Source organism: Tympanuchus pallidicinctus, unplaced genomic scaffold (genome assembly GCF_026119805.1).
Source record: "Tympanuchus pallidicinctus isolate F22 unplaced genomic scaffold, pur_lepc_1.0 scaffold7, whole genome shotgun sequence".
NCBI lineage: Eukaryota > Metazoa > Chordata > Aves > Galliformes > Phasianidae > Tympanuchus > Tympanuchus pallidicinctus.
Genome location: NW_026294791.1, coordinates 26,377,845 through 26,402,653, shown reverse-complemented (window position 1 = coordinate 26,402,653; position 24,809 = coordinate 26,377,845). Strand labels below are relative to the sequence as shown.

The 24,809-nt window shown below is 45.3% G+C and overlaps 1 protein-coding gene across 3 annotated transcripts in view; it reads right to left on the bottom strand.

Moving 5' to 3' along the window:
* The window catches only part of SMG7 (SMG7 nonsense mediated mRNA decay factor), a 45,295-nt gene extending 25,660 nt beyond the window's left edge, over positions 1-19,635 (bottom strand). For 2 of the 3 annotated variants that reach the window (XM_052665664.1, XM_052665663.1), the window contains exons 1-4: positions 19,525-19,631; positions 3,939-3,970; positions 2,621-2,738; positions 2,002-2,134 (exon numbers count right to left, since the gene is read on the bottom strand). In XM_052665664.1, the coding sequence (XP_052521624.1) occupies positions 2,002-2,134; positions 2,621-2,738; positions 3,939-3,970; positions 19,525-19,553 (312 nt within the window). In that variant the 5' untranslated portion in view covers positions 19,554-19,631. Of the gene's footprint in view, positions 1-2,001; positions 2,135-2,620; positions 2,739-3,938; positions 3,971-19,524 lie in introns of all 3 variants that reach the window. The other variant, XM_052665665.1, reaches the window with a different exon arrangement.
* Between the last annotated feature and the right edge of the window lie 5,174 nt (positions 19,636-24,809).

Below are 24,809 nucleotides of genomic sequence, written 5' to 3'. Positions count from 1 at the left end.
TACCTAGCATCAGTAGAGATGGATTATCAGAGGTCTAGAAGTCTTGCATTTGTTTTCAAAACAGGGATAGTCTTTTTTGGTACCTACATGAACAGACACCATTCTCTGACAATTACAGACAGGTGTGCTATTCACCTTCTGAAGAAACTCGAAGCATAAGAAATAGCACTCCCTGGGGTTTAGCTTCAGGGATTAGGTTGAATAAAACCAAGTCTGCAGGCAACACGAGGCAAAAGTGGCCGAGTTATCCCATTGGGTGGACTGCCAAGTCAGTAAATATTTGTGCTAAGCCAACACTCAATGAACTAGGCAGTAGCTACTTAATCAGATATCTCAAAATTTGATTCAAGGAAAAGCTGAACTTTGACGTTCTAATTAGTGCTTTTAAAGTTTTTCCTGATGGACTCCATTGAGTCATCTTGAAATTAATTCTTTGTTCTACCAAGTTGGAAATCCAAGTAAAAATTATCAGACTTTCTCCCTGGTGGGAACACAATCTCCAACAAAAATAAACCTGAGTCCCACTTCCAAATAAATGCATTCAAAAAGCCAAGGACTGATAAGAGATGTGCACTGCCAGCAGCTAAAGATTCAATGCGTTGTTTGTTTGCTGCAGAAAACGGTTGGTGTTAGATCTACTGTATAAAAGACAGAGTAGATGGGTAAGGAGATTAAAAAAAAAAAAAAACAAGAGGAACCTCACAGATAAAAGAAGGATAAAAGAGAAAGTAGACATCTTCCAACATGCTGAATCATGAGAATTCATGCTTTTTCCAAAATGCCATTTATAAAGACCTCGCTGTTGGAAAGCAGGCATCGCGGCTGAGCAGTCTTTGGACTAAAAATGGAATGATTAACATGACAAACTGAGAAAGACAACCGATTCTGTGGTGTCATACAGAAGAACAAAGTTTCCTGAAGTACTGCTAGCAAGAAAGACTTGCAAGACAAATGATGTAGATGGCAGACATCTCTTGGCAACCAAGCCACAGCCTGTCCAACTGGCTGCTTCCAACAAGAAGCAACCCCAGAAAGCAATGCCCAAGGAAAAATAAATGGAACAAAAAGAAATCAATGCAGTTACTGGGGGGGGGGAAAAAAAAAAAAAAAAAAAGGATTGCTTTGCACATGGTCAAAAATCAAACCCAGAACTGAAGAAGAAAGATGGACCTATGCTGCACATTGCAACCCAAAGTCAGCACAGACTAGCCATGATAAAACAATTAGTCAGGGCACTACTTGATTTACAGGTGACAGCACTGACCAAGTTCCTCAAGCACACAACAAATGGGGAAAAGAAAAAAAAAAAAAAAAAAAAAAGAGGCAAGTTAGCTGTAAAAAGGCCATTACCACACACTAACTTTCTCTTCAGAATTCTACAAGCTGAAATCTAACCATGCAAAGAGACAAAGCAAAAAATGGCAGTGATGAATAAATACATGAACATGCTTCTGAAGTGAACTGAAAACTCACAGAAGATACCTAACACAAGATCACACATCTATATAGTTTTACTTAACAGGAAGAAGAGCTATATCTGAAGCTTCCAATTTCAAATAACTTCTTACAAAAACATAGAATTAAGAGTGAAGATGTGCTTGTAAGCCTACAAACTGATAAAAAAAAAACCAGCAAGCTGTTATGTGAAACAATACTCTTTGGGACAGCCCTGCTATTTATATGCACAACAGTGGTAGGCACTAAGTCAGGCTTTATCACAAAAACATAAGCTGTATTTATTGTAAATAGCTCCTGGAAAACATTAACTCAGTGCTAACAGCTGGCATAAGAGTTACAAGGAAGGGACACAGAAACATCATGCCACCATGCAAATCCTCAGTGCATCCACATTTGGGAACAAGCAGTTGGTCGAGCAGTAGAACTGACAGAGGTCAATCAAAGCTTTACAAATGACCCAACATGCATGTGGCATATGACTGCAGCACGCATGCTTCCAGACTATGCAGATGTACCACAACCAAGAGATTTGTTGCAACTCACCTGTGTGTAGAAGCCACTAGCTGCCTCCAAGAACAGAGAAAGGTTTGCCTGAACTTCGCTGCGATTTGGATTTGCTCTATTTTTCGCTTGACCCTGTAGCGTTGTGATCTGATTTTTAAAGGCATGATTCCAACTGAAAACAAAAGAAATCCTTTCCTTTTTATTTTGAAAGCATCTTACACCAAGAAATAGGAAACATCTGTTTAATTATATAGCGTTAAACGTGAAAATGAAGTGCATTAAATTCAGACATCATTCAGGGTAGAAATATTAAATCAGGAAGAATCATCTTTCCCCTCCTCTCAATACCACAGAAATCAATTCTGATATTGTATAGCTAACGTTCCCTTCCTTCTCTCCTCCTTTCTTTCACCTTGCTTACCAAAAATCAATCCTGCATGACACGGTTGCTGCTAACTGACAGAAGTAGAATACTCGTCTGTAGAACTCTCTCAATCTAATCCACAGTGAATTTTCACTTTCCACCCCAACACAGCTCTCACTTTAAAGGAAATAAGGCAATCATTTCATAGGAAACAAATCACTTTTCTGTAAGCACTGGGGATTCCTGCTCATCAGCACACATTACACACACACTGATTTATTGATGTGTACTTACAGGTCCTGCTCCACTTTTTTATCTAAAGCATACTCCAAATCAGTCACGAGCATTTTCTGATATAAGTCCTGTAGAGCTTGTCTGGAAGTCCAGACTTCCGCTGGACCCAGCTTTGAATCTGAGCAACAAAAAGTAAAAGTAGACAATAGTTTTTAAATACTCAAATTATATTGATTATTCACTGAAAAAATACAACAACACAAGATGCCAAACACCCACTTGTCTCACAGATTCGTGAGAACTCTGAAATACAAAAACCACAGAGGGACCGGGGATTAACTTATCTTATAATGAAGTAACTAGAGATTAGCAAAGTCAGTGGCAGAAAACTTGGAGAAACAAAAAGGGGTGACTCTCCATAAGCCATTATGTTGCAGAACTTCTTGTCACTAGATGAATTTTAAAAATCCAGAGGAGGCTGAAAAACTTAGTAGAAAAGAAATCCATCAAGTGCAAGTAAGTAGGAGAGTCCGTGAGCTAATGCTGTTTAGGAGAACACCACCGGGAAGCATGGCTGTGTCCTTGCCAGTTTCTAAACACTTTGCTGCCATCTGCTCTACATCATTTGAGGTGAGCGCAAACACAGTCCCTTGCTATCACAGATTACACAGCATAGTTGCCCAAGCCTTGTAAAATCACCTGGGCTGGGGCTGCTGAAGCACACGAGACACACGCTGCCCCAAGGAAGACGCTCTGCTAACGGGGCAGCCACTTCTGCTGGCTAGATGGATCTGAACAGTCAGGATGTTCCTACAGGGACCCCACCAACCTGCTGCATGTGCTACACCAAGACACTAATCTCGGCTGAGCATAGGTTTGTTATGCAGGCATGGGTTCATCATTCTAGTGGTTGAGACATTAATATAAATACTCTCATTTTCCATAAACAATCAAAGTTTAAAAGTCAGCTTGTAGCATGTTGTAACACACGTGGTAGTGTTGGGATCAACATTTCCACCACCCAGTTTTCTGTAAACCAGCAAGATCCTATCCCCTGCTAACCCAAAGTGCAGCAGTTCCTGTGACAGTCTGGACAGAAGTTTCTTTCTCATCCCCAAAAGGGAGAGTAATAGGAACATGATCTGTTTCCAAATGCTTTTTATCACACTCACATTCAGCTTTAAGAAATCATATATTTAAGATATAGAAGAGACCAGCATAGTTGCTAAGATTACATTGATATTTATTCACATGCAGAGAACAATCTTTTAACATAATGCTGCATTCTCACGAACGTAAGCACAAGGAGCACAGGAAAGAAAGACAAACAATAAGCAAACAGTATTAGCCAGATCTGCTACATAACAAAGGCAATTACCTGTCATGTCAGCCTTCAGGACTTCTGCCTGCCTGTAAGAAAGTGATCAAACAATAAATTAGAAAGACACTGATCAAGTTCTGCTAAACCACATTCATGCAACTGTGAGCATAGAAAACAAGGCCAGCTCCCGAGAGGGTGCCTACAAACTAAACTGCCATCCAGCTTACTACCTGAGTTATAGATTTGAGTTATTGCTGTTTATCGATATTTTCTTATACTTCCACATCATAATAAAAGTAAATTGTTCAACTTTCTCTGCTTAGATTAAGTCTATTTCAGAAAAAAACTAAGAACTAAAGAATATTACACAGCACTGTAAGGTTTGCCTGGCAGCAGTGGCTTGGCATACAAACGGCACTTGCTTACCTGTAACTGGGAATGTGAAATTCACTCTTAAGTCACCACACGTGAAATGCTTCCAGAGCACTGAAGACTGCCACCAGTGCCTGTCAGCACCTTGCTGCAGCCTTCCCACACCTCTGCACACCCTACCAGCCTTCCTTATGAAGAGACACCGCAAGATCTATGGCTTCCCCAGGTATTTCCCCTTGCACTGCCTCACCAAAGTCATGGCAAGAACGACTGTTCAAAGAAAGGCTGGCTGAAGAGCATCAAGAAAGAATGGCTTCTATGTGTGACCCACTACAGTCAGTTCCACGTCCTGGCCACATACAAGAGCAAAGCTTCTGAGACTCGCATCAGTATTAAAGGTATCAGGCTGATGCCAGCACTCCACAGGCAAGGTGCACGCTGGCAAGCCCCTTCACAAGGCTTTCTGACTGTACTAACTGCAGAAATGTGTCCAAACACTCATTCTGGTCACTGGGAACCAACACACCTGACAGGGAGCAACGGGATACTCCCAGGGCTGTACTTAAACGTAGAATATCCTAACAGAAGTAAAACTGTACCTCCCTCACCCATTTTTCTCAAGTTTAACCTATCCTAGGTTTTTCATAACATTTGTAGTTTATTTCCTCCAAGATTTTTTTTTTTTTTTTAATCTATTGACAGTAGTAAGTGCTGGCAGATGAGACCACACATAAATGCTGGTGGAAAAGGAAAAGTTTGGAAACTGTACAGTGAGAAGCTGAGAGACAACGAGCATTTCTCCCAGCCCTGAGACAGTGCAAAGGGAAGGAGCATTCATCAGCCCACAGCTGATGAAGGACCCACGAGTCCTAAAAAGCACAGAGCTGAGCAAACCCTGCAGTGCCACAACTTGGGTGTTTGAAATGTAACTGCTCAGAAGAGAAGCTGACTTGTTTTTAAACAGCCAAGCCAGTACAGTTTGGCTTGCCCTTTACACACCTGGCAGTTTTGTAAGCCTTTCCCTTTGAGCCGAGCCATGAGTCCTACAGAAGCTCAGCCCAAGCAGGACACAGGGCATTGCCCAGCAAACGCCATCCTCAAATTCTCCTCCCGCCCAAGAACTGCTCCTCCAAAACTCACAGGGATAGAACTACCTGCTACTATATTAAGTACCAGCTCTGTAAGAGGGAAACACAAGCAGCACCATTATAAAACCTCTTCTTTCCCCAGAAAGCTTTGAAGACCTGTTTCCTGGAGAGTTTAGACTAAAAGAGCCTCAGCCAAATGCGTGCAATTACTGAAAGGCACTCTGCAAGAGCATCACCAGAGTGTCTGGAACTGGCCCTGCTCTGACTGTGAAGTCAGGCACTTACACTTCAACCTTCCATATTTGTGCAACTCCTCCTTGACAATGCTATGGAAGAACATTTTTGCCTGAATTCCCCCCATCAAAAAATGCTTAGCTCTGATTTGTACAGCCATCCTCACAAGCTCCCAGGACAAGTACCTGTCATATTAATCTCATCACTAGCTGTAAGGCAATCTGCCTTGCTTATTTGATAAGCTCGCAGCACAATACACTAAAGAGATTATCACTACACTTTTATAATAAAAAGCATTGGATTACTTCAGCATTTCCTTGAGACCAAAGGAATGAGGCAGGTCTCACACCAGCGCGCCGCTCCTAAGGATAACCTGTAAATAAAACAGCTCCAACTGCAGCAGAGACAGCAGCACAGGCTAAGAAAGCACAATGGTACCAAACCTGCTCTGCACCACTGGCAAAGTATTGCTGTTTGAGAGAAAAGCATTGCTGGCTCCCACAGGAGCCTTCACTGAAGTGTTTGCTGGTGCCTGGAGCGGGTACACACCAGGGCTTACTGACACCTGCAGAAGTTTCTTGCAGTACAAATGTACATAAATTGGCATTTACAAATATCATTGGGCATTTGGTAATAAAGGTTTTTGTCCCTATATTTTTGAACCAGCTAATATTGCATCAGAATGACTCACTCTGCTGCAAAAATGTGTTGCCTGCCAGCAAGCTTGGTGCATCTCACTCACATTTTATCATTTTAATACCATTCTCAAGTAGCTCCCTGTCTGGTTTGCCTCAGCAGTTCAGCCTTCAAGTCCATCTACCCAACCAGTTTCTGCTTTTTTGACTCTGGACTAACAAACCATAGCTCATCAAATACCATATTCCTAGCACCTTTGCTAGGACGTATAGCTTGGTATACTGTGATAGCTATCCTGTTAAGTTTCCTAATCAAATACATATTCAGTTCTGTGTTTTAGTTGAGCTTGAAGCTCAAATACAATAACTTCCCATTCAAGTCAGTAAACTAGTTTAACATCTAAAGGACACACTCCTTCATTTACACAGTGAGAAAGAGCCAGGAAAGATCTGCGATGGCATGACACATCTTACAACACCCACAAAAAAACCATGATCTCATAGAAACACAGCACAACACACTGCTTTCCACCATGCCTGGAGGGGAACTCCATTCGCTTTTCCCCAGCAGTCTCAAAACACCAGCAGCTATTTCAGTTCCTTTATCAAATCCCAGCCACACGCTGACAAGGAATTGATGATTTTCAACACTAAAATGGGTAGCTGGGTACGTAAGAGCAATGTGACCCCAATTGCTCATTCTGTGAATGCTCTACCACTCAAAACTGTGTTGAATGATCTGTGTAGTTTCACTCCCAGGATGAATTCATACTCCTGCGCTTCCCCTCCCCAGAGGCAAGGGCAGAAATTGCTCAGCAGCAAGAGGTGCCCACAGCCTTTCAAACCTGAGCAGAGATGCACAACCCATGTGGAAGCTTCACTGAAGGACAGGGCTGCCTAGAGCTGTCCAGATGTGGGCGCTGCCAGAAAGCTCTCCTCCTTCTAAAAGAGTTGGAAAATAAGCGGAGGAAATTATTCATTTGGGGTAGAAAAGGTCAATTTTCTATGATAGGAAACTAAACAAAGTACGCTCAACACCCTCAAAACATGCTGTTACCAAATGCTTAACCTTCCAATAGGTGGAAATGCTCACACCCAGAAGGAACTCCAACGCAACACCCAGCAACCACTATTAGATTTTCCTCTGAACAAAAGTTAACTTGAACAAAAATCTGCAATGTACCTGAGATTTGTGTTTTCCATAAGTATACCTGAGCTTATCCAGGGGAAGGCACCTGGAAACATGGGCACCACAGGCACTGTTTAAACAACATTCTGCTGCAGGCGCAGGGAGAAGGAGGCTTTCTCTGAAGCCCCTAAACATTGCAACCAGGAGAGCACTCACACGTGCTATTCAGTGCTGAGCAGAAGTCACTGTACAACATGGCTGATGGTTTTATATGAAATAAGCACTTCCCATTCCTAAGAGTAGCCAACAACGCTTGCTAGAGTAGAAAGCCTTATTAGCAATCTTTTGAGACTGCTTTATGGAGTTTAAGTTTCTTATGTGTATAATTTTACTTGTTCATGCATGCAATATATAAGACTTCTCTTAAAGCAGCTTTGTTTTTACTGATGAAATCTTTACTGTTCCAAACTTGCCAGCGTTGCCACTCCACTTAAGCATCCACAAGTTTAAAGAAGGGCTGGAGCTGCCTGCTGTGGGACCAGCAGGTCTTGGTGATGTCAGCTCTCACTGACCAGCAAGAGATCTTCAGGCTGAGTCATCCACTCAAACACACCACACACCTTCTGCCCTGAATGCACAGCCTTTGTGCATTTAGCAATGATTTTCCTGGAAAAATCCCATCAGCCAACATCTTACTGTCATTTTTACACATGCTATTGAGTTTAAAGCTTGTTGCCTCTGAAGTCAGGGTGCAGCTGATTTTCTGACCAGTGGCTTTATGAGGTTGTAGCTGGAGATCAAAGCCATGCAGTCAATTAATCCAGCAGCAGCGCAACTCTGAAAGCAAAGAAAAAGAAAACCAGCAATTCTGCAAGCAGAAAGCAAGGCGGGCACCATCTGCATCCAAAGCCCCTCCACAGGGAATCCTGCTCCATGACCTTTCTGCTCCCACCTCAGCCAGATGGCAGGGTGAGAAAGTGGACAGAATTGGAGTTTTACTATTTTTTACTTCTTCTTCTTCTTCTTCATCTCCCCCCCTTCCTCCTAGTCTAGCTCTATTAGAAGCAAGTCATAATAATTGCCTTCAAAAAGCAGCCACCAAAAGCAGCTCTTTCCCCAAATATGATCAGAACTGACAGTCCTCATCTCTGGATAATAGCCGAGGCATCTTCAGTCAGCATCATTCAGACTCAATTTTTTCCTCTCCAGCTTCATGGAAGTCTCTTAAAACTTCCTTTGCCTTCAGATTTGAAAAAGGTGTCCTCGAAGCAAATGCTACTTTAAGGGAACTCCATATGGGCTTGCTCTTCTATTTAATCTTCATGGGAAGGAAAAGCCTCCATCCCTCCTCAAAGAATAAGCAAGCAGCATTAAGACTAGTGCTTGTTAAGCTCAGCTGAGTTTTGTATCAGTAGTTTTAAAACACTGACCATACTGCCCATATGGACCTATTAGCTGCCTGGAATATCATTCTACTGGAGACACACAGGAGAAAACTAACCTCTATATAGATATTGCTTATGGCTGAGGAGAAGAAAGAAAAGCACAAAGATCAGCAGGTCACCAGAAATTCTCCCCCTTCATACAGAGGGTGGCTGCCCTGAAGCAACTGTATCCCTACGATCCTATTAGGCCAGGCCACAACAGGTACTGCAGCACTCACTGCTCTAACAAGCACTCTCCAAGCACTGGGTTTGATGCTCCTACACTCAAGACCTCCAAAAATGTATGGCTTAAAGCAGAACTATTGGCATGGAAGTTACTCACTGTAGCAATTCGACAATGGTACACAGCAAATTTTTGCCCAGTCTCATTTATATTGTTAACTCACAGTTATGTGATAGTAGAAATAAAACATATCCACACAAATATGCAACATCTGTATAAGTTTTAAAATAGCCTGTAATGAAAATTAAGACAATTGCCAGCGTGAAGGCACACGGCATGGTTTACACAAGCTATGACAAGTCACATTCATATTATATGATGATGATTCTTATTGGAAGCTGCATCTCAGATATTATTTTTGAGCCTCTGTCTTGAAGGTAAAAGCAAACAGCACTCTGAAAGCTAAGAAATGGCATTAAGACTGAACACCAATCGGAGAATTCTATCAGCCATTTATGAAATTAATGGGTACTAAAACTGCATCACTGCCAACACTTTACAGGAGCACCAGCAGCAGTTCCCCAGTGTGTTTCAGTAACACACAGCAGACGGAACAACTCTTCCATGGAGAAACCTGCCACCATTCCGCAGCCACAGCTGTGTGTCCAACCTTAAGCTCTCCCTGCTCTGTACACTGAAACATGCGAGATCCATCCCCCCAACCAGCTGGGCTGTCCGTTGTAAAAGCCAAGAGCCCACCACCAAAAAGTGCAGGTTCCTTGCTCACATAATAACCGCTGTGTTCAGCTGAGAGGGAAACCAACTCCACCAGCTCAGATCTGATAGCATTTTACTAGATTGGGAATGAAGCAGAACAGATGACCCGCTACAAGGATGCAGCTTGCAGCGTGGGGCACAAATTGAGCACAAATGGATCCCAAGGAGAACCAAGGGGTGCGTCCCCAACCCAAGTGACACAGCTCCCTCAGCAAGGCCAGCTGGGCCCACAGCTCCAGACCACCTTCGAGCCATACTGCCACCGAGCTCCCACAGCTGCTGCCAGTTAACCAGTAACTCACCTTTCCTGCTTTAAAAATTAATGAATTGGCTAGGAGCAAGCTTTTGAGCAAATTTATAACCTCCAAGGTTAATCCTGCTTTTGGGGATTGAACATTTCTATAAAAATCTTTGTATTTCAAATTTACATCTCAATACCTCAGATACAGAGCTATAAAGGATTCTGTCCTCGGGCAGTTCACACAGAGCAGCCCTGCTCATTGCATTCACTTCATCTGCAGCTGCTGAGGAAAAGGTTCCTGAAATAAGACATCCAGCCTGAAGAACAAACAGAAAGGATGCCAGAAGGTGAAGTACCTTTCCTTCAGAACCACATGTGTAATTAAGGATTCTTGACACCAAGGATCACCAAGGCTGGAACTCCTCCCTCACATACCACCTCAGCTCTGGCACTTCGCTCTGCAACCACAATAGCTTTGACCTTGTCGTTGTACAAGTGTTTTGTATATAATTCTAGCACATCCAAAACAAATTTGAAAACAGAATAGTTTTAGTGCTGTGTTTCAGCATTTGACAACAAAGAGTGGAAACCAACATGCATCTTTAACCTCAAAATCTGAAATCCGTATGTGCAACAGTGCTTTCAGCCATACAAATATGAAGCTAAATCCTTAAAGGCTCTGAGCTCTTCTTTAAACACAAGATTCCCCTGGGCCACAGCTGAAAAGCAGGAATCCAACATGGCAGCTTCTACCTTTGCAGTCCTTCAGTTATTTCAGAAGTTAGCAGAAACAGTTATACACTATCTAATGTATACTTTGTAAAACTTTCTTTAATGCAAAGTGTACAGACTTACCTGATTTTGAAACAGTATCTCAGAACTCTAAATACACAGAGTCACAGAAGGGGCAGAGTTGGAAGGGACCTCGAGGATCACGAATCTCCAACCCCCTGCCACGCGCAGGGCCACCAACCTCCACATTTAATTCCAGCCCAGGCTGCCCAGGGCCCCATCCAACCTGGCCTTGAACACCTCCAGGGATGGACGGGGCATCCATAGCCTCTCTGGGCAGCTGTTCAGGCACCTCACCACTCTCACAGCAAACAACTTCCCCCTGACATCCAACCTAAATCTTCCCTCCCTCAACTCAAAACATTTCCCCTTGTCCTGCAGTTATCTACCCTTTCAACAAGTTGACTCCCCTCCTGTCTGTAGGCTCCCTTTAGGTACTGAAGGCTACAATGAGGTCTCCCTGCAGCCTTCTCTTCTCCAGGCTGAACAAGTCCAGCTCCCTCAGCCTGTCTTCATAGGGAAGGTGCTGCAGCCCCCGATCATCTTTGTGGCCTCCTCTAGACCCTACACAATGTCATGTTACCTATGGACACTGAGTACACTTTCAGCACACACTTCTACCTGGCAGCCTAGGATGGAAACCCTCAGAACGGTCAGTAGCTGCACAAACAGCATCAGCGAGTGAGAAAAATACTGAAGATACCTTTGGAGACAGTTCCGAGTTTCAGAGGCTGCTCAGTTTTTCAGATCAATAACTGGAAGTCGTGTGCTTCAGCACACACAGAAAGCTGCAATTCCTCACAACTGCCTTTGTCCAAAGCCCAGGGTGGAAGAACTATCAGGAGTTCCAATGTACTCTATGAGCAATGTTCCCAAATTAAGGTCTTCTGTCTTAATTCAAATAAATATTACGACCTGTATTAGGCACTCATCACTTCTTCTCTAGCTAGAGATCTTACATACAGGTTCACCTTAATTTTTATTGATGTTAAGGCAAACTAAAATACCCTCAGGATTTTTATTACACACTTACCTAGTATCTTACAATCATTTCGTTTATAATCATTAACTCACACAGAAAAACAGACTTTCTTGAATCTCATTTTTACCCATACTGGATCACAGTTCCTCTGCTTTGCTAGCAGCTGTAGCTGGATGTTGAAGCTCAAAGAGCAGTTACGGTTTGCACAGTTCAATGTAAAACAAAACACAAGTGTATATGTATTTAAGTGTGAAAAATTCTTTACAGACTATTCCTATTGCCATTCACACAAATCAGATTTGATCATGCTTTCTATGTTTGTTATTCCTGGGGAACAGCTGTCTGCATCAAGATTTCTTCTTAGGAGTTCTGTTACTGCATTGTCATCTACTTACAAGTACTTGCAGTGCTTCAGACCAGCAGCATCTAGGCGATATCCAGAAGAAGTTTGGTGACATCTCCCCCTCTTCATAGACAAGGTTGACATTTCTATTTTTAGTTATCACAAGGCTGGTCCGGAAAGTACCCTGAAGACCCCTCTCAATGGCTCAAGTGCACTCCAATTAGGAGTTTAAATGCTCAAGAGCACTGCCAAAAACACCAGCTGCAGAAGGAACCAAAGCTGGAGTCTGTCAAAGGTTCCTTGCTGGTGACAGGAAACCCTGGTTTACAAAAAGATTGGTAACATCACATGGTCACAGCTGTCTGACACACAGCAATACCCACACGCTTTCCTCAACTCACAGGGAGACCAAGACGGGACATGGCAAAGCAAATTCCAGGAGCCTTTCACTGCAAACAAAAACAGAGGCAGAATTTCTCAAATTATGAAAAAAAAAAAAAAAAAAAAAAAAAAAAAAAAAAAAAAGCTTAAAGATGGTTTTCCCCAGCTGAATCAATACACATCCATTCCCTTCTGCTCCTCACCATCAGCTGTAGGGAAATCAGACTGTCATGTGAATTACACGAGAACACAGGGAGCCTCTGCAACTGGCTGCCCTTAGCAGTAGTCTGGTTGGACAGAAACAGATGTCAAGGCCTCATTAAATCAAGGCAATAAGAAAAACCAAAGCGAGTCTTGATGGAAGCCTCTCAATGGCCAAAAGGTATGTTTTGTTGTATCCAGATGAATAATCTCCTCTCTGCACACAGTTCTGTAAATTCAAGACATTTTCCCCACGTTCATTTGGCAGAATTAGCCCTAGAGGTTTCAGTGGAATTCAGAATGAGCTTCTCATTTTCTAACAGCTAGAGAGCAGCCTTCTGAGACAATGCAGCCACATCATGAGTGGGGCCAGACTGCTCAAAACAGACACTTCAGAGATGGGGGGTTGAATAGACTGAACCAACTTACACATACCAATATTTGATGAAGCAAAGATGTGTTCAATAGGGCTGAGCACCAGAAGATACTTGGCACAACACTGAAATTAAAATATGAGAACTAGACTGTTGATGTATTAGAGACATAGTATTTTCAGAAACACACTTTTTTTTTTTTTTTTGCCCTAAAAGAAGAAGAGGCAATTAACTCTAGCAGGACTCCTAAGTACCTCAAAGGTATCTCTGATCTGAGTCCCATCAGTGAAATTCAGTAGGTTGCCCACGGCAGTGTAGCAATCCCAAGAAAATCCTCAGCTTTCTGGTTTCTTACAATAATCCCTTGGGTACAGAAGCCAGGGTGAATAATCCAAGAAAAGTCCTACTGGAATACAGAAAGAAAAGAAAGCAGGCCTAACGTTACTCAAAAAGCTCTTATTCCATCTCAACTCACCGCATTACATTGATCTGAAAAGGCAGCTGCAGATATAGCTTGGAGGAATTGGAATACGCAGTATCAAAACACTGCTTAAGCCATTTCCCCCTTATTTGGTTGTTTAGGAAGTCCCTGAGCTTATGATCAGAACTGTTCCTGGCAACAGAAGGAAGAGCTGCAGTGCCCAAGCAAGCCTAGGAACAGGACCTAAAGGCAGGAGCAGGCAAAGAAGCCACATTAACATAAAGAAGCCATGGATCGAATACTTGAGAGGCATAAACAGAAAAACCACCAATCCTCCCTGCTGCACAAACTGCAGCCCAAGGGGCAGCCCCACATCCCCTGCACCCTACGGGCACTCGGCTAGCCCTCCACTCCTGCTCACTGCAGGGAGATGAACAAATAGTTCAGGTGCCATTCCCCTCAGCCCTCCCAGCACAGAGTAACAAACACATTTTAGTAAGTGCTGTTAAAGCCTGTGACCTCCCTAGTAATACATTAAAAGTACAGGACCAAACTATGCAGTTCTACTAATGGTTTTAAGGAAATAGATCCGTGTTTCTGTTTCCCTCTTGCCTGAAAGACTCATTATGGTTTTCAAGCGAGATGAAGACAAGCCTCCAGTTCACAGCAAGGAAAACAGTACCTGACATCCTCTCACATACACTCCTTACCTACAGCTATATTCCTCACCACTCCTTACATATGAGTCTGCTCCCACACGCAGATCTTCGCAGCTACCATGAAGACCCAAAAGCAGTGCTCCTCATCCAGCAAAACCAGCTGCTCCACTACAGAAACCTCTCCTCCATTACATAAAATAGCTAAGCATTCATCATACAAGAAATTAGTGGGCATGTGTGTCTTCTTACCGTGCACTGGAATGAAGAAAAGCATCAAAAAGCCTCTGAAAGTCTGTATTCAGGGAAAGGGCAGCCTGCTGAAAGTGCTTTGTGCAGAGCAAGCGGCCCCACCAACACCTCAGGGAAGCATCACCTGCCTTCACTGCCACAACACAACCCTCTCCTTTTCCGTACAGATCAAACCGTGCATGAATATGCAGGTTAGAACAAGAACCAACTGCTGCAAGAATCACCTCTACAATCAAAAACGAATAAATAAATACAGCTGTAGCTTTACTTACACTAACTTGCACTTCTAGGTCACTGGAACACTGCTTTGCAAGTAACCTCCAGCACAGTGCAGTAACAGCATCTGTGATAAGCTGTGTTCTGCAGCAAAAAGGCTGCTCAACCTAGACAGAAAGCTGGGGTGCTGTTTGTGACAGTGATACCAGCCAGGCAGGGCATGTGTGCTTCACACTTCATGGGAACCAGGACATTAGTTTCCAGGGCTATAGGTCAGTGACTGCTTAAAGAGAATGAGCACTGGTATCATTAGAAGCTGCAGTCCCACCCTGCCCTTACTCTTAGCACCTCGCTCCTGCTGCACACAACCTCACCCCTTTCGCCAGCATGTGTGGTAATAACCAACAGGATGCAGAAGCTACTCATGTACAGCTACCCAGAGGTAAAAACACAAAACAAAAGCAGTCCACTGGACACCAAAGAGCACACGCCATCAAACCAGTACTGAGGGGAGAGGGTGAAAGGAGGAGAGGAGCCTGCTGTCAGCAGTTCTCCAGATGCCGGACTTCTACCAGGCATGAAGGAAGAAAGGCCAAGTTCTAATTGTTTCAGCACTCTCCCCACACCTGCAGCACACAGCCACCCTCCTGCCAGCCACTCCAGAAGGAACGGGCCCACCACCTCCTGAACTGCTTGTGCCTTCAAGTCCTCGTGGGATTCCACCCCTCTACAGATAAACCCTGGCAAAACCATTTGAGAAAGAGAAATGACAAATGACAAGCAGGACATTCACTCAAGTTCCTACAGATCATGGGCAAAACACAGTGGGAATAGCTACCAGATGATGTGACCTTCACACAAGCTGCCCCTGGGTGGCAGAAGGATGCTCAATAATCCAAATCCCCTCTGGGGAAATCGCTTTACACTCTTTTTTATTGTAACTTTTTTACTTCGTAGGTCACTACAATGTTTGTAGATAGGCAGCAAATAGCAATCACCACCAAAATTACTTGCCATTTTAAATCACCACCTTCTCCCTTGAAAAGCATTGCTCATAATAAACATTGGTGGTAATTCTACTTACAAATACTAGAAGCAGCTTGCTTAGAGAACAAGCCGGAAAAAAAAAGGAGGGGGAAATTTTGCCTTTATCTTCCCCCAGAGAAAACAGTGTGCTAAAAGGTGCCTTCTGAAAGGCCAATGCAGTTTTCTGACCCCTCTGCTACTTCTCCCCTGTTTAAAATCCAAAAGTAAACAATGCATGAAAGTACCATTAATCATCGCAGAACATTAAAAAGCCACAGGGAAAACTTTCCAAGACCGATTGGACACGAAGACAAATCACTGAGGACTGCAGAGCAACAGCAGGGAGGTCTGTGAGACCCTGGGGCAGTCAGGCCACAGTGCTCATCCAGCAGCAGGGCTCTGGGGGCTCCTGGCTGCAGCACGTGGCAGGAATATCAGTGCAAGTTAAAATACATGAGGTCCCAACTGAATGCAATGAGATTTTTTCTATCACAACGGCAGTAAAGCAGCAGAACAGCAAAGGCTGCTTCTGACATTAGAGGCTGCCGAGACCTGGCTGAAGTGCTGAACAAGCTGGTGTGATACCGGAGCAGGAGGCTGGACAGGGACACCCTGAGGTCACCTCCAGTGCCAGGGGCACTGTGCACTCCAGGCAGAACACTGCAGTCACACACTGCTAGACTGCTAACACTGACATTATGTGCACTTCTTCCTCCGTGTGCTCTCAAGATAGTTAACTAACTGACTGTGCTTGTTTTGATGGAGTTCATTCTGAGCTTCAAGTAGCACTGTTTATGCTTGTCAGGCATTGACAAACATCAATTCTACAGCATCCTAATCAGGAACGGGATCCTAATCAGGAACATGCTCACAAGCAAAGACTGCAGCATTAAATTACCTCTGCTCCTGCCCTTCTTCATTTAAAAGTGAAGAAACTTTGCAAGAGGTGCGTCATGGACTGGCAGACAGCAAAGGAGCCACCATGAAGAGACAGCCGATGCAAAAGTTAATGGAGCTACTGATGAGTCTTTGAGAAGAGAGTCACAGTTTAAATTATTAAAGCAGTCAAACCTTTAATGAAGTTGGTTATGGCCTCATCATAACACATCAGGAAGCTACCTACTGGTTTGTCAGCACCAGAATTTCTAAGCATTTGTTCCAGCCCTGTAATTCAGGCATTTTTTATGTTACGTTTACATTGCTCTAAAAGCCACAATTCACCAGGATAATGCCACATTCAACTATTAACTGGAATTCACATCTTTGTAAAATGCAATTGAGATGGCCTTATCTCAGTCGAACAAGAACACTTTTTAAATCCAAGGTAACTGCATTCTGAACGTATAAAAACCACACAGTGTCTATAAAATTGGCAACAAAGACCACGTCTTTATAGTAAACACAAGTGTACCAGGTGATCTTCAGTTCAATTCTGTCTTATGAAAAGAAAGGAAGCGCTCATTTTTGGTGGCATTACAACAGAAATTCTATCTGTAGTGATAGTTTGCTTACCAGAGCCTTTGTACCTAGCAGGATACATGAAATGTTTAGTGTAAGACTGTCCTACAAGCTCAGTTTGATTTAAGGAATGTACTTTAAGATTCCCAAAGTAGAACGAAAGAAACAGCCCAAATTTTTCAGAAAGATCAGACACATCAGGCCCAGAACACATTAACCCAAACAGAGCCTCTCTTCTGAGATCCCTAGTGGAACTTCCTGAAATTTATACTCCTCTGACCAGATCCAGTGCAGATCTTTGTGAAGTGACTCAGTCAAAGAACCCCAGAGGAGTACCCAGGGAACTTAACTGAGATGAGGGAGAAAGCAATCATGTACTCACTCTTGAAAGGTGACCTTGAAAAGGATACGAAGAATAGGAAAGGAAAAGCTCCAATACTATCGCGCAGTATAGAAAGATGACTTAAAAAAAAGGATTCCTCACAACTGTAGAAACACTGGAGATGTTGAGTCTGACCTGCTTTGTTCTTTCTGCAACACTTCTGCAGCAGTCTCAGCTGTTTCCCAGCTCTTGTACTCCTGGGTATGATCTTTTAAGGACAATATTTTCAAAAATGATTTATATATATATATATATATATGCATCCATATATACACATAGTACACAGAGAGAAAAAGCAAGAGACTGGTGGTGGAGGAGTTAAGGCAGTCTGGCTGAAAATCTCTTTCTTCCCTGCTCATTCTTTCAGTGTCTCCCAATTCTTGCAGAGTCATTACTTCACAAGTTATTCAACCATTATGTGGTCACCTTAGAAATTCAGCTCTCTCACACCTGAACTTCAAATACAAAGATCTTCCCCAAAACTTTTCCATCCCTCAGCAGAGACTAATTGCCCCACATCTTTATTCAGCACAATGGTTTGTTAACCTACCTTTTGTACAGCTACACTTAGGTCTACATATCCCTTGCTATTACATACAAATAAAGCTTGCAGTGCTAAGTATGAAGGAGAATGCCTTCCTCTGTAAGGAAAAGCACTAATAGAACTAGCTATGAGAGTCTGAGGCCCTATTCCCTATCCTCCTGATGGCCTGGGTTGCTGTAAACCAACTCTCAACATCTCCATGCAAATCAGAATTCAATCTACACACAGTACTGCTTTTGTGGATAGAAAAGACATTTTGCAGAATTAAGGAAACCACCTCCCAAACTTACCCAGAACTGAAACACACCTTTTTCAGAGATAAAACATGCAGAGTACTGGCTAAAAAGCACTTGGAAAGTTTTGTGGGGTGCCTGCCCCTCTCCCTCCCCCCCCCCCCCCTTTTTTTTTTTTTTTTAAATGAAGCAGATAAGCTCCTTGGTGACAAAGAGACGATTCACTACTTGTAATATATCCATGTCCTGTTGCATTAAGCACTCTACTAACATAGAACACTCAGGAAAAAAAGTACAGGGTGAGTTATGCTGCTGGAGGAACAGTTGGCAGAACGAGGTGACTGCTACCTATATGCTGCCAGGCAATGAGGTTCTCCACCTCCACGAGGAGGACACAGAGCACTGAGAAATACCTGGTGATGCAGGAAGGGGACTTGGGCAGGACACACGTGGATGGAGCAGAGACTTAGAGCAGACATAGACTCAGTCATGAGGGCAAAGGCAAGAAATTAAGGTGTTATTAAGATATATATGAAAGTAAGTAACTAGTAGAGGAGAGCTAATAATAGACATTTTAGAGCTTTTTTTCATAAGGTGACTGGAAAGAAGGAAGAAGCCAAGCATAGGCTGGAAACCTGTTAAAAGAAAAAGATGCAAAAACTTGCTACTAGAGAGATCAATTGCTTCTGTTTGAAGGGACGGGAATGGGGAGGTGAGGCTGAGACAGGCCTAGACCACCAGGGAGTCACACCAAACAGGTTGAGGACAGAAGCACGTTGGTAGAGTCAGTAAGTGGAGGCAGTTCAAGCGTTTCAGAACGGTGGAAATGTAAAAGTCTCCTGGAATTCACTCTAGAAAACTTGCCCAAGCCATAACTTTTCAGAAAGACCCAGCACATCCTTTTGGTGGAGAAACATCTTTCCCTCGAGGTGCACGGGGGGCTCAGGTCCGCATGGACAAAGCGTTATTTAGTATGGCACTGACACTAGCAGGCCATGTGCTTCACGGCGCTTCTTCCTGGAGCGATCAACTACCAGCAGCATTCCGCACCCACAAGGGAGGTTCACTCACAGCCCGCTCATCCCGCGGGCACAGCCGGCGTTCCGCCCCCAGGGCCGGAGCCCTCCGTCCCTCAACCCCGGCCCCGCCGCCCGGCGGCGAGGCCGCCCCGGAGCTCGGCGGGCAGCAACGAGGCGCGGCCCCAGCAGACACACGGTGACCTCTCCTCGAGCCCGGGCTCCCTCAGCTCGGCCCCGCTCCCCTCGGTCCCCCCCTCCCACCGGCCCCGGGGCTCTCACCGGAGGTACTGCGCGCACAGCAGGCTCATCCTCCGCCGCTCGCCGCCCGCGTGCCGCCCCGCCGCGGCTCTCACAGGCCGGCCCGGCCCGCCGCCCCCGCGCCGCCGCCGCTGCCGCTGCTGCCGCCGCCTCCGGCCGCCGCCGCCATCTTCCCGTGCGGGGCCCGCCGCCGCCGCCGCGGGGAGGAGCAGGAAGGGAGGGGCCGCGCGTCCCCGCTCCGCGTTCCGGCCGCCCGCGGGCCGCCCCGGCGAACCTCCGCCTCAGCCCTCGGGCCGCCGCCCGGCCGCACCCGATCCGCTCCGCCGTCCTCGGGCCCTCGCCGCCCAGAGCCTCCCGCCGCGCCGGCCGCGCTTCCGGGCCCGGCCCGCAGCCACTTCCGGCGGCGCCACCGGCAAAGCCTTCCCCCGCGCCTTCCCCCCCGTCGACCCGCAGCGGCGGCCGCCGATTGGCTCTCCCGTCTCTATAGCAACCTAGGGGGGCGGCTGGGCGTCGCCACGGCAACCGCGGCGCCTTCCCGCCCCCCCCACACGGCCGGACTTCCCGCGCCTCCCGCCCCGCGCCGCGACCCGGCCCTGTAGTACAGCACGCCGCCCCGGGGCTCCTCGATCCCCCGGGAGGGCCTCGGTGCTGGGCGGAGCACCCTGCGGGATCCCCGTCTCTTCACGAGCCGGCGAGGCGTCTCCTGACGGGACGGCTTTGGGCGGGAAGCCGTGCGCTGCCGCCCCGGGCACCTCGTCACATCCAAATACCTGTGCATATATGGAACCCAATACATGGGTGCCCCATCTCTGCAGTGCCCGAGGCCGAGCAGGCAACCCAATCCCACGGCAGGGGTTGGGGCTGGATGGTCTGTTAAATTCCCCTCCAACCCAAAGCGTCCTGTGGTTCTAACCGACCCGAAGGACAAAGTGTGAGGTCGTGTTTCGAAAGTAAATCCCTCCTGAGATGGGTTTCACAGCAATCACGGCCGGGCAGCTCCCGCTGCAGCACCTGGAGTTCTGCCTCCATCCCTGCTCTGTGCGGCTCTCAGCTGCAAAGCAGGAGCAGACTGGGCAGCACTGGGCAAACTGGGATTGCTCCCATCTCCCAGGAGGATGGAGTTTGTACAGCCAGAGCTTTGGAAACAGGAGCACTTGGTGCTTCACATTGCCCCTCACTCCCAATGTTTGATCTCATCCTTCTCCCTGCCAGCGTATGCCACAACCCACAACACCAGGGAGGTGCCATCGCAACGGCTTAAATCACCTTCAGCAGCAAAAGTCAAAACCTTGCATGTTTTGATCCTGCGATTTTGTGGTTCTAGGTTTGCAGCCTCTCTTTGAGCCTCGCCGCTCCCAAGGAGCTGACCTGCAATCATCCTGGCAGTTATCTCCATTCCCACTAACTCACTCACTTCACTCACACCAGGGGCTGTGTCCCCTTCCCTTGTTAACCCTTGGCCAAACAATCTTTTCTACCTCTTTTCCCAGGGAGGATCTCTTGCCAGGAGCTGCCTTCCAAGCAGAATGAAACCGTAAGGCACAGCTGTAGCCCAGCCACCAAAATGCAAATGGCACTAAGACACATCCTCCGCTTTGTGTCCCCCATGGCAGCAATGCTTTGCAGCTATCTGTATTTATTATTTAAAATAAAAGGTGGCTGCAAGGTTAATTTGATTTTTTTTTTTCTTTTTTTTTCCAGCCAGCTTTATCACTGTAGTGGGCCTTACTCAGTGTTACTGGAACACCTGATTGTGACTGTGTGCATGCTTCTGGGCAGAACAGTGTGCATCTGTGCAAAAAGGAGTTTTCAGAGCTGCTTTACCCTGAACTATGTTTCTGCATGTGGATTCAAAGACAGAAGCTTAATTTGAAACATTTCAGCTAGGTAGCACATGCTGGGTGGCAACTTCTGGCTTTCTGCAACATCTCTTTCACCAGAGCATATGGGTCTGGACCAGGAGGCTGCAAAGCATTCCCTCAGGGTGCACTGGGGAGAAGCAAGGAGGGGGCAGTGTTGACTCAGTGGCTGTCTTGTTTAGTCTTGTCCAAGTTGAATCTGTTCAAGAGCTGCCCCAAAAGACCTGAGGGAGCTGTATGGGGCAAAACTGATCCCCAAGTCTTGTGCAGCTCGTTGTATCAAGGAGCAAGTGGACCTTATTAATCTCTACTCCAAACTATTTGAGTGCACAAAGCAAAGGGCATAATCTCCTTTTGTTTAAGAGGGAGTCAAAAGTCTTTCTCCTTAGTTTTACTCTAAGAGATTTGTGATATGAGTTTTATCTTTAAAGAAGCAGATTTCTCACAGAAATCAACGTATATCAACATTTTTATCATTAACGAGCCAATAATCATGGTCTAGCACTTTATTAATCACATGGCATTGGGAAGGATTTGATCCCCCAGATGAGCATCATTGACTAGAGAGCTCGAGGACTCAGCAGTATACCTTGGCAGCCAAAATGCCCAGGAGCGAAGCTTCTCCCCAGTGTAAGGGTCACGATCCCAAATGTGAATCCACCAGCAGCCTCTCTTATCACTGGGGGTCAGCATTTCAAAGACCTCTGATGCATTTATCCTCAGAGCACTGCTATAACCTGCTCTAAGAGAAGAGTGAGCAGCCATTCCCATTTAACAGGCAGTCAGAGGAACCTGAGAAATTTCCTCGAGGTAATTTGAGAACAGAGAGTTGAATGCAAACCAAAGCCTGATCCCACCCTGCTTCATTAGCTCTGACCTCTTTAATTGTCCAGGAATACCCTGGAAGCGTTGTGGAGTACAAAGTCTCCCTTTGGGCATGTGGACTCTCCCATTTTCATGTATGATGTGGCCACTGGTTGACTCTATCTCAAGTATCAGACCTTGACTTGCGGATGTCTGAGACATCATGTTTGTCTGCTGCTCTGTGTGGAAACAGGGATCAAGGGAAGCAGAGAGTACAGTGCAAAACAGCTGAATGATAAAACCCCAGATCATCTGTCAATTTAATGATTGTAAGAATCTAAATATTATGAATGCAGGAAATTAGCACTTGAAGCAACTGAAAAACTTGAAGGAAGAAACAAGTGTAAAGATACTTAAGCAGTCTTATTTTGCCTGGTATTGGTCCCTCTCAGCAATTAGTTATAATGTATTTGTTGTTGTCCCAGACATGGGTTTTAATGGTTAGTGACAAAAGCCTCAAAAGCCTCTTTTCCTAATTGCAATATCAATGTTCCAAACAGACTCTATACATAAAACTTCAGAATTTTTAAGTCTATAAACGTGTGTAAAGTCTTCATTATTCCATTTCATACAATGGCTTAGGCTAGAAGGGGCCTTAAAGATCATCTAGAACAGGCTGCCCTGAATCCCATCCATCTGGCCTTGGATGCTTCCAGAGATGGGACATCCACAGCCTCTCTGGGCATCCTGTTCCTATTCTGGACAGGAAAAAAAAAAAAAAAAAAAAAAGTCAAAATGCTGCTTTTCTTAAATAAATCCCTTTTAATCCTTATAATTCATAAAGTATCTAATGGATTTACTTGTAATTCTCTGAGAACATGTGCTGTGCATTCTGGAAAGATATGCCCTTTCACAGCAAATAAAAGCTAAATCCGGCTTGGAAAGGAAGGAAAAAAAAGCTATTCGTGGGGAGTCACACCAAGTGTCCCCATCTCCACCCCCACCACAGCCCATAACCACACAGACTGATTCTGCATGGCTGAGCTGTAACCTCAGACAGAATTACAGATGCTAAATGCCAGTGGAGCTGTTTGCATCTGTGGCCAGTGCTCAGCTTCTGAATAGATGCAAGAGAGAAATCTGTTCCCAGGCTGACCTTCCTGAGGAGGTATCTTCAAAAGTCAGTTTGATGCCCTAGAAAGTGCTCAGATGTAAGACAGTGGGAAAAAATATGAAAGAACATCCCCCACCCCACCTCCTGCCAAGCCAACATATTCTGTATTGGAAGAAAGAGCCTCCTCCTGTACACCCTGGGTACAGGTAGGCTGTGCCACTGGCTCTCTGACCACCACAATGGCTTGCCAGCATCACAGCACCCACTTCCCGCACCGGCAGCGTTGCTAAGTGACAGCCGATGTACAGCATCTGTCATCCACCCGGCACTCATCCACCCGGCACTCATCCACCCTGCGCTCCTCAGAGAAGCACATTTTTTCACTTTCCCCATTTCTATAGCTAACAGCAGCACCTGCAGGTGCAGGTTGTGCCTCCTATGGAAGGCTGTAGGGAAAAGATCTCTGCACAAGCATTTCCTACATAAACATAGTGGCAGTAGAGTTAAGATTAACCAAAAATTGCTTTTGCCTGTGCTTCAGCTTATTTCCTATGAGGGGATGCACAACAGAATGAGAGCAGTGTGGAAAGCAGCTGGTGCAGAGCCACCTCCTAGTTCAGTGCCAAAAGCTTGTGGAGGGTCACCCAGTGCCCCTCCAGTGCCTCATCCAGCAGTCATGTTCCCACCCAGAGGGGACTGAGCTTGTGAGGTTGCCACATCCAGGCACTTCACTTGTTAAATAGTAAGGGGAAAAAATCAACGTAGCACTAAATCAGCTTCGGGGGAAAAAAGACCCACACAAACAAACAAACAAACAAATAAGGCGCTGATGTTTCATCAGTGCTTCAGTGCAAAAGCTGCTCACAGCATAGAGAGCTCACGATGCCATTCCTCAGCCTGGTTTCTGAGGAAGGGGTGTCCGTCCCTCAGTCTCACAGATAACTTTTGAAGCTGTTGGCTAACTTCAACCAAAAAAAAAGAGAACAAGTTTTATGAAGACAGATGCACAAGAGCACACACACATGAGCACACAAGTATGACCAAGAGAGGCTTGAGGAATGCCCTCTTTTTCTGCTGTCACCCTGAGGCTGATAAATGCTAATTAAAGGCTGTAGTTTTAAAGGCAGAGCTGTGCAGCACTGAACTGCAGAGAGCCACTCCTCTGAAGCAGTGACACTGCCTTTCGAGGCAAGCAAGGATGTGCAGCACAAAGAAGAGCCCAGCACAAACCTCCAAATCTCACCCCGTTCTCTGAAATATCAGATGTCCTTACAGAGCTAGGGAGAAGGCACAGCACCACTGCTGAGACAACCTAAAAGTGCACCACGTCTTTCCTGATGATGTTATTTCTTCATTTATTTATTTTTTTATTTTATTTTATTTTTTATCACTGTTCTCCCCACACAACCAATGGAAGAAGGTGGCTCTGCTTCCCTGGCCTTTCTTGCAAATGTGATGCCATTATTTTCAGGGCACTTTTAGTCTTTCACATGAGTTAGGGGCCACTGTGCACTCTTAATCTAACAGCT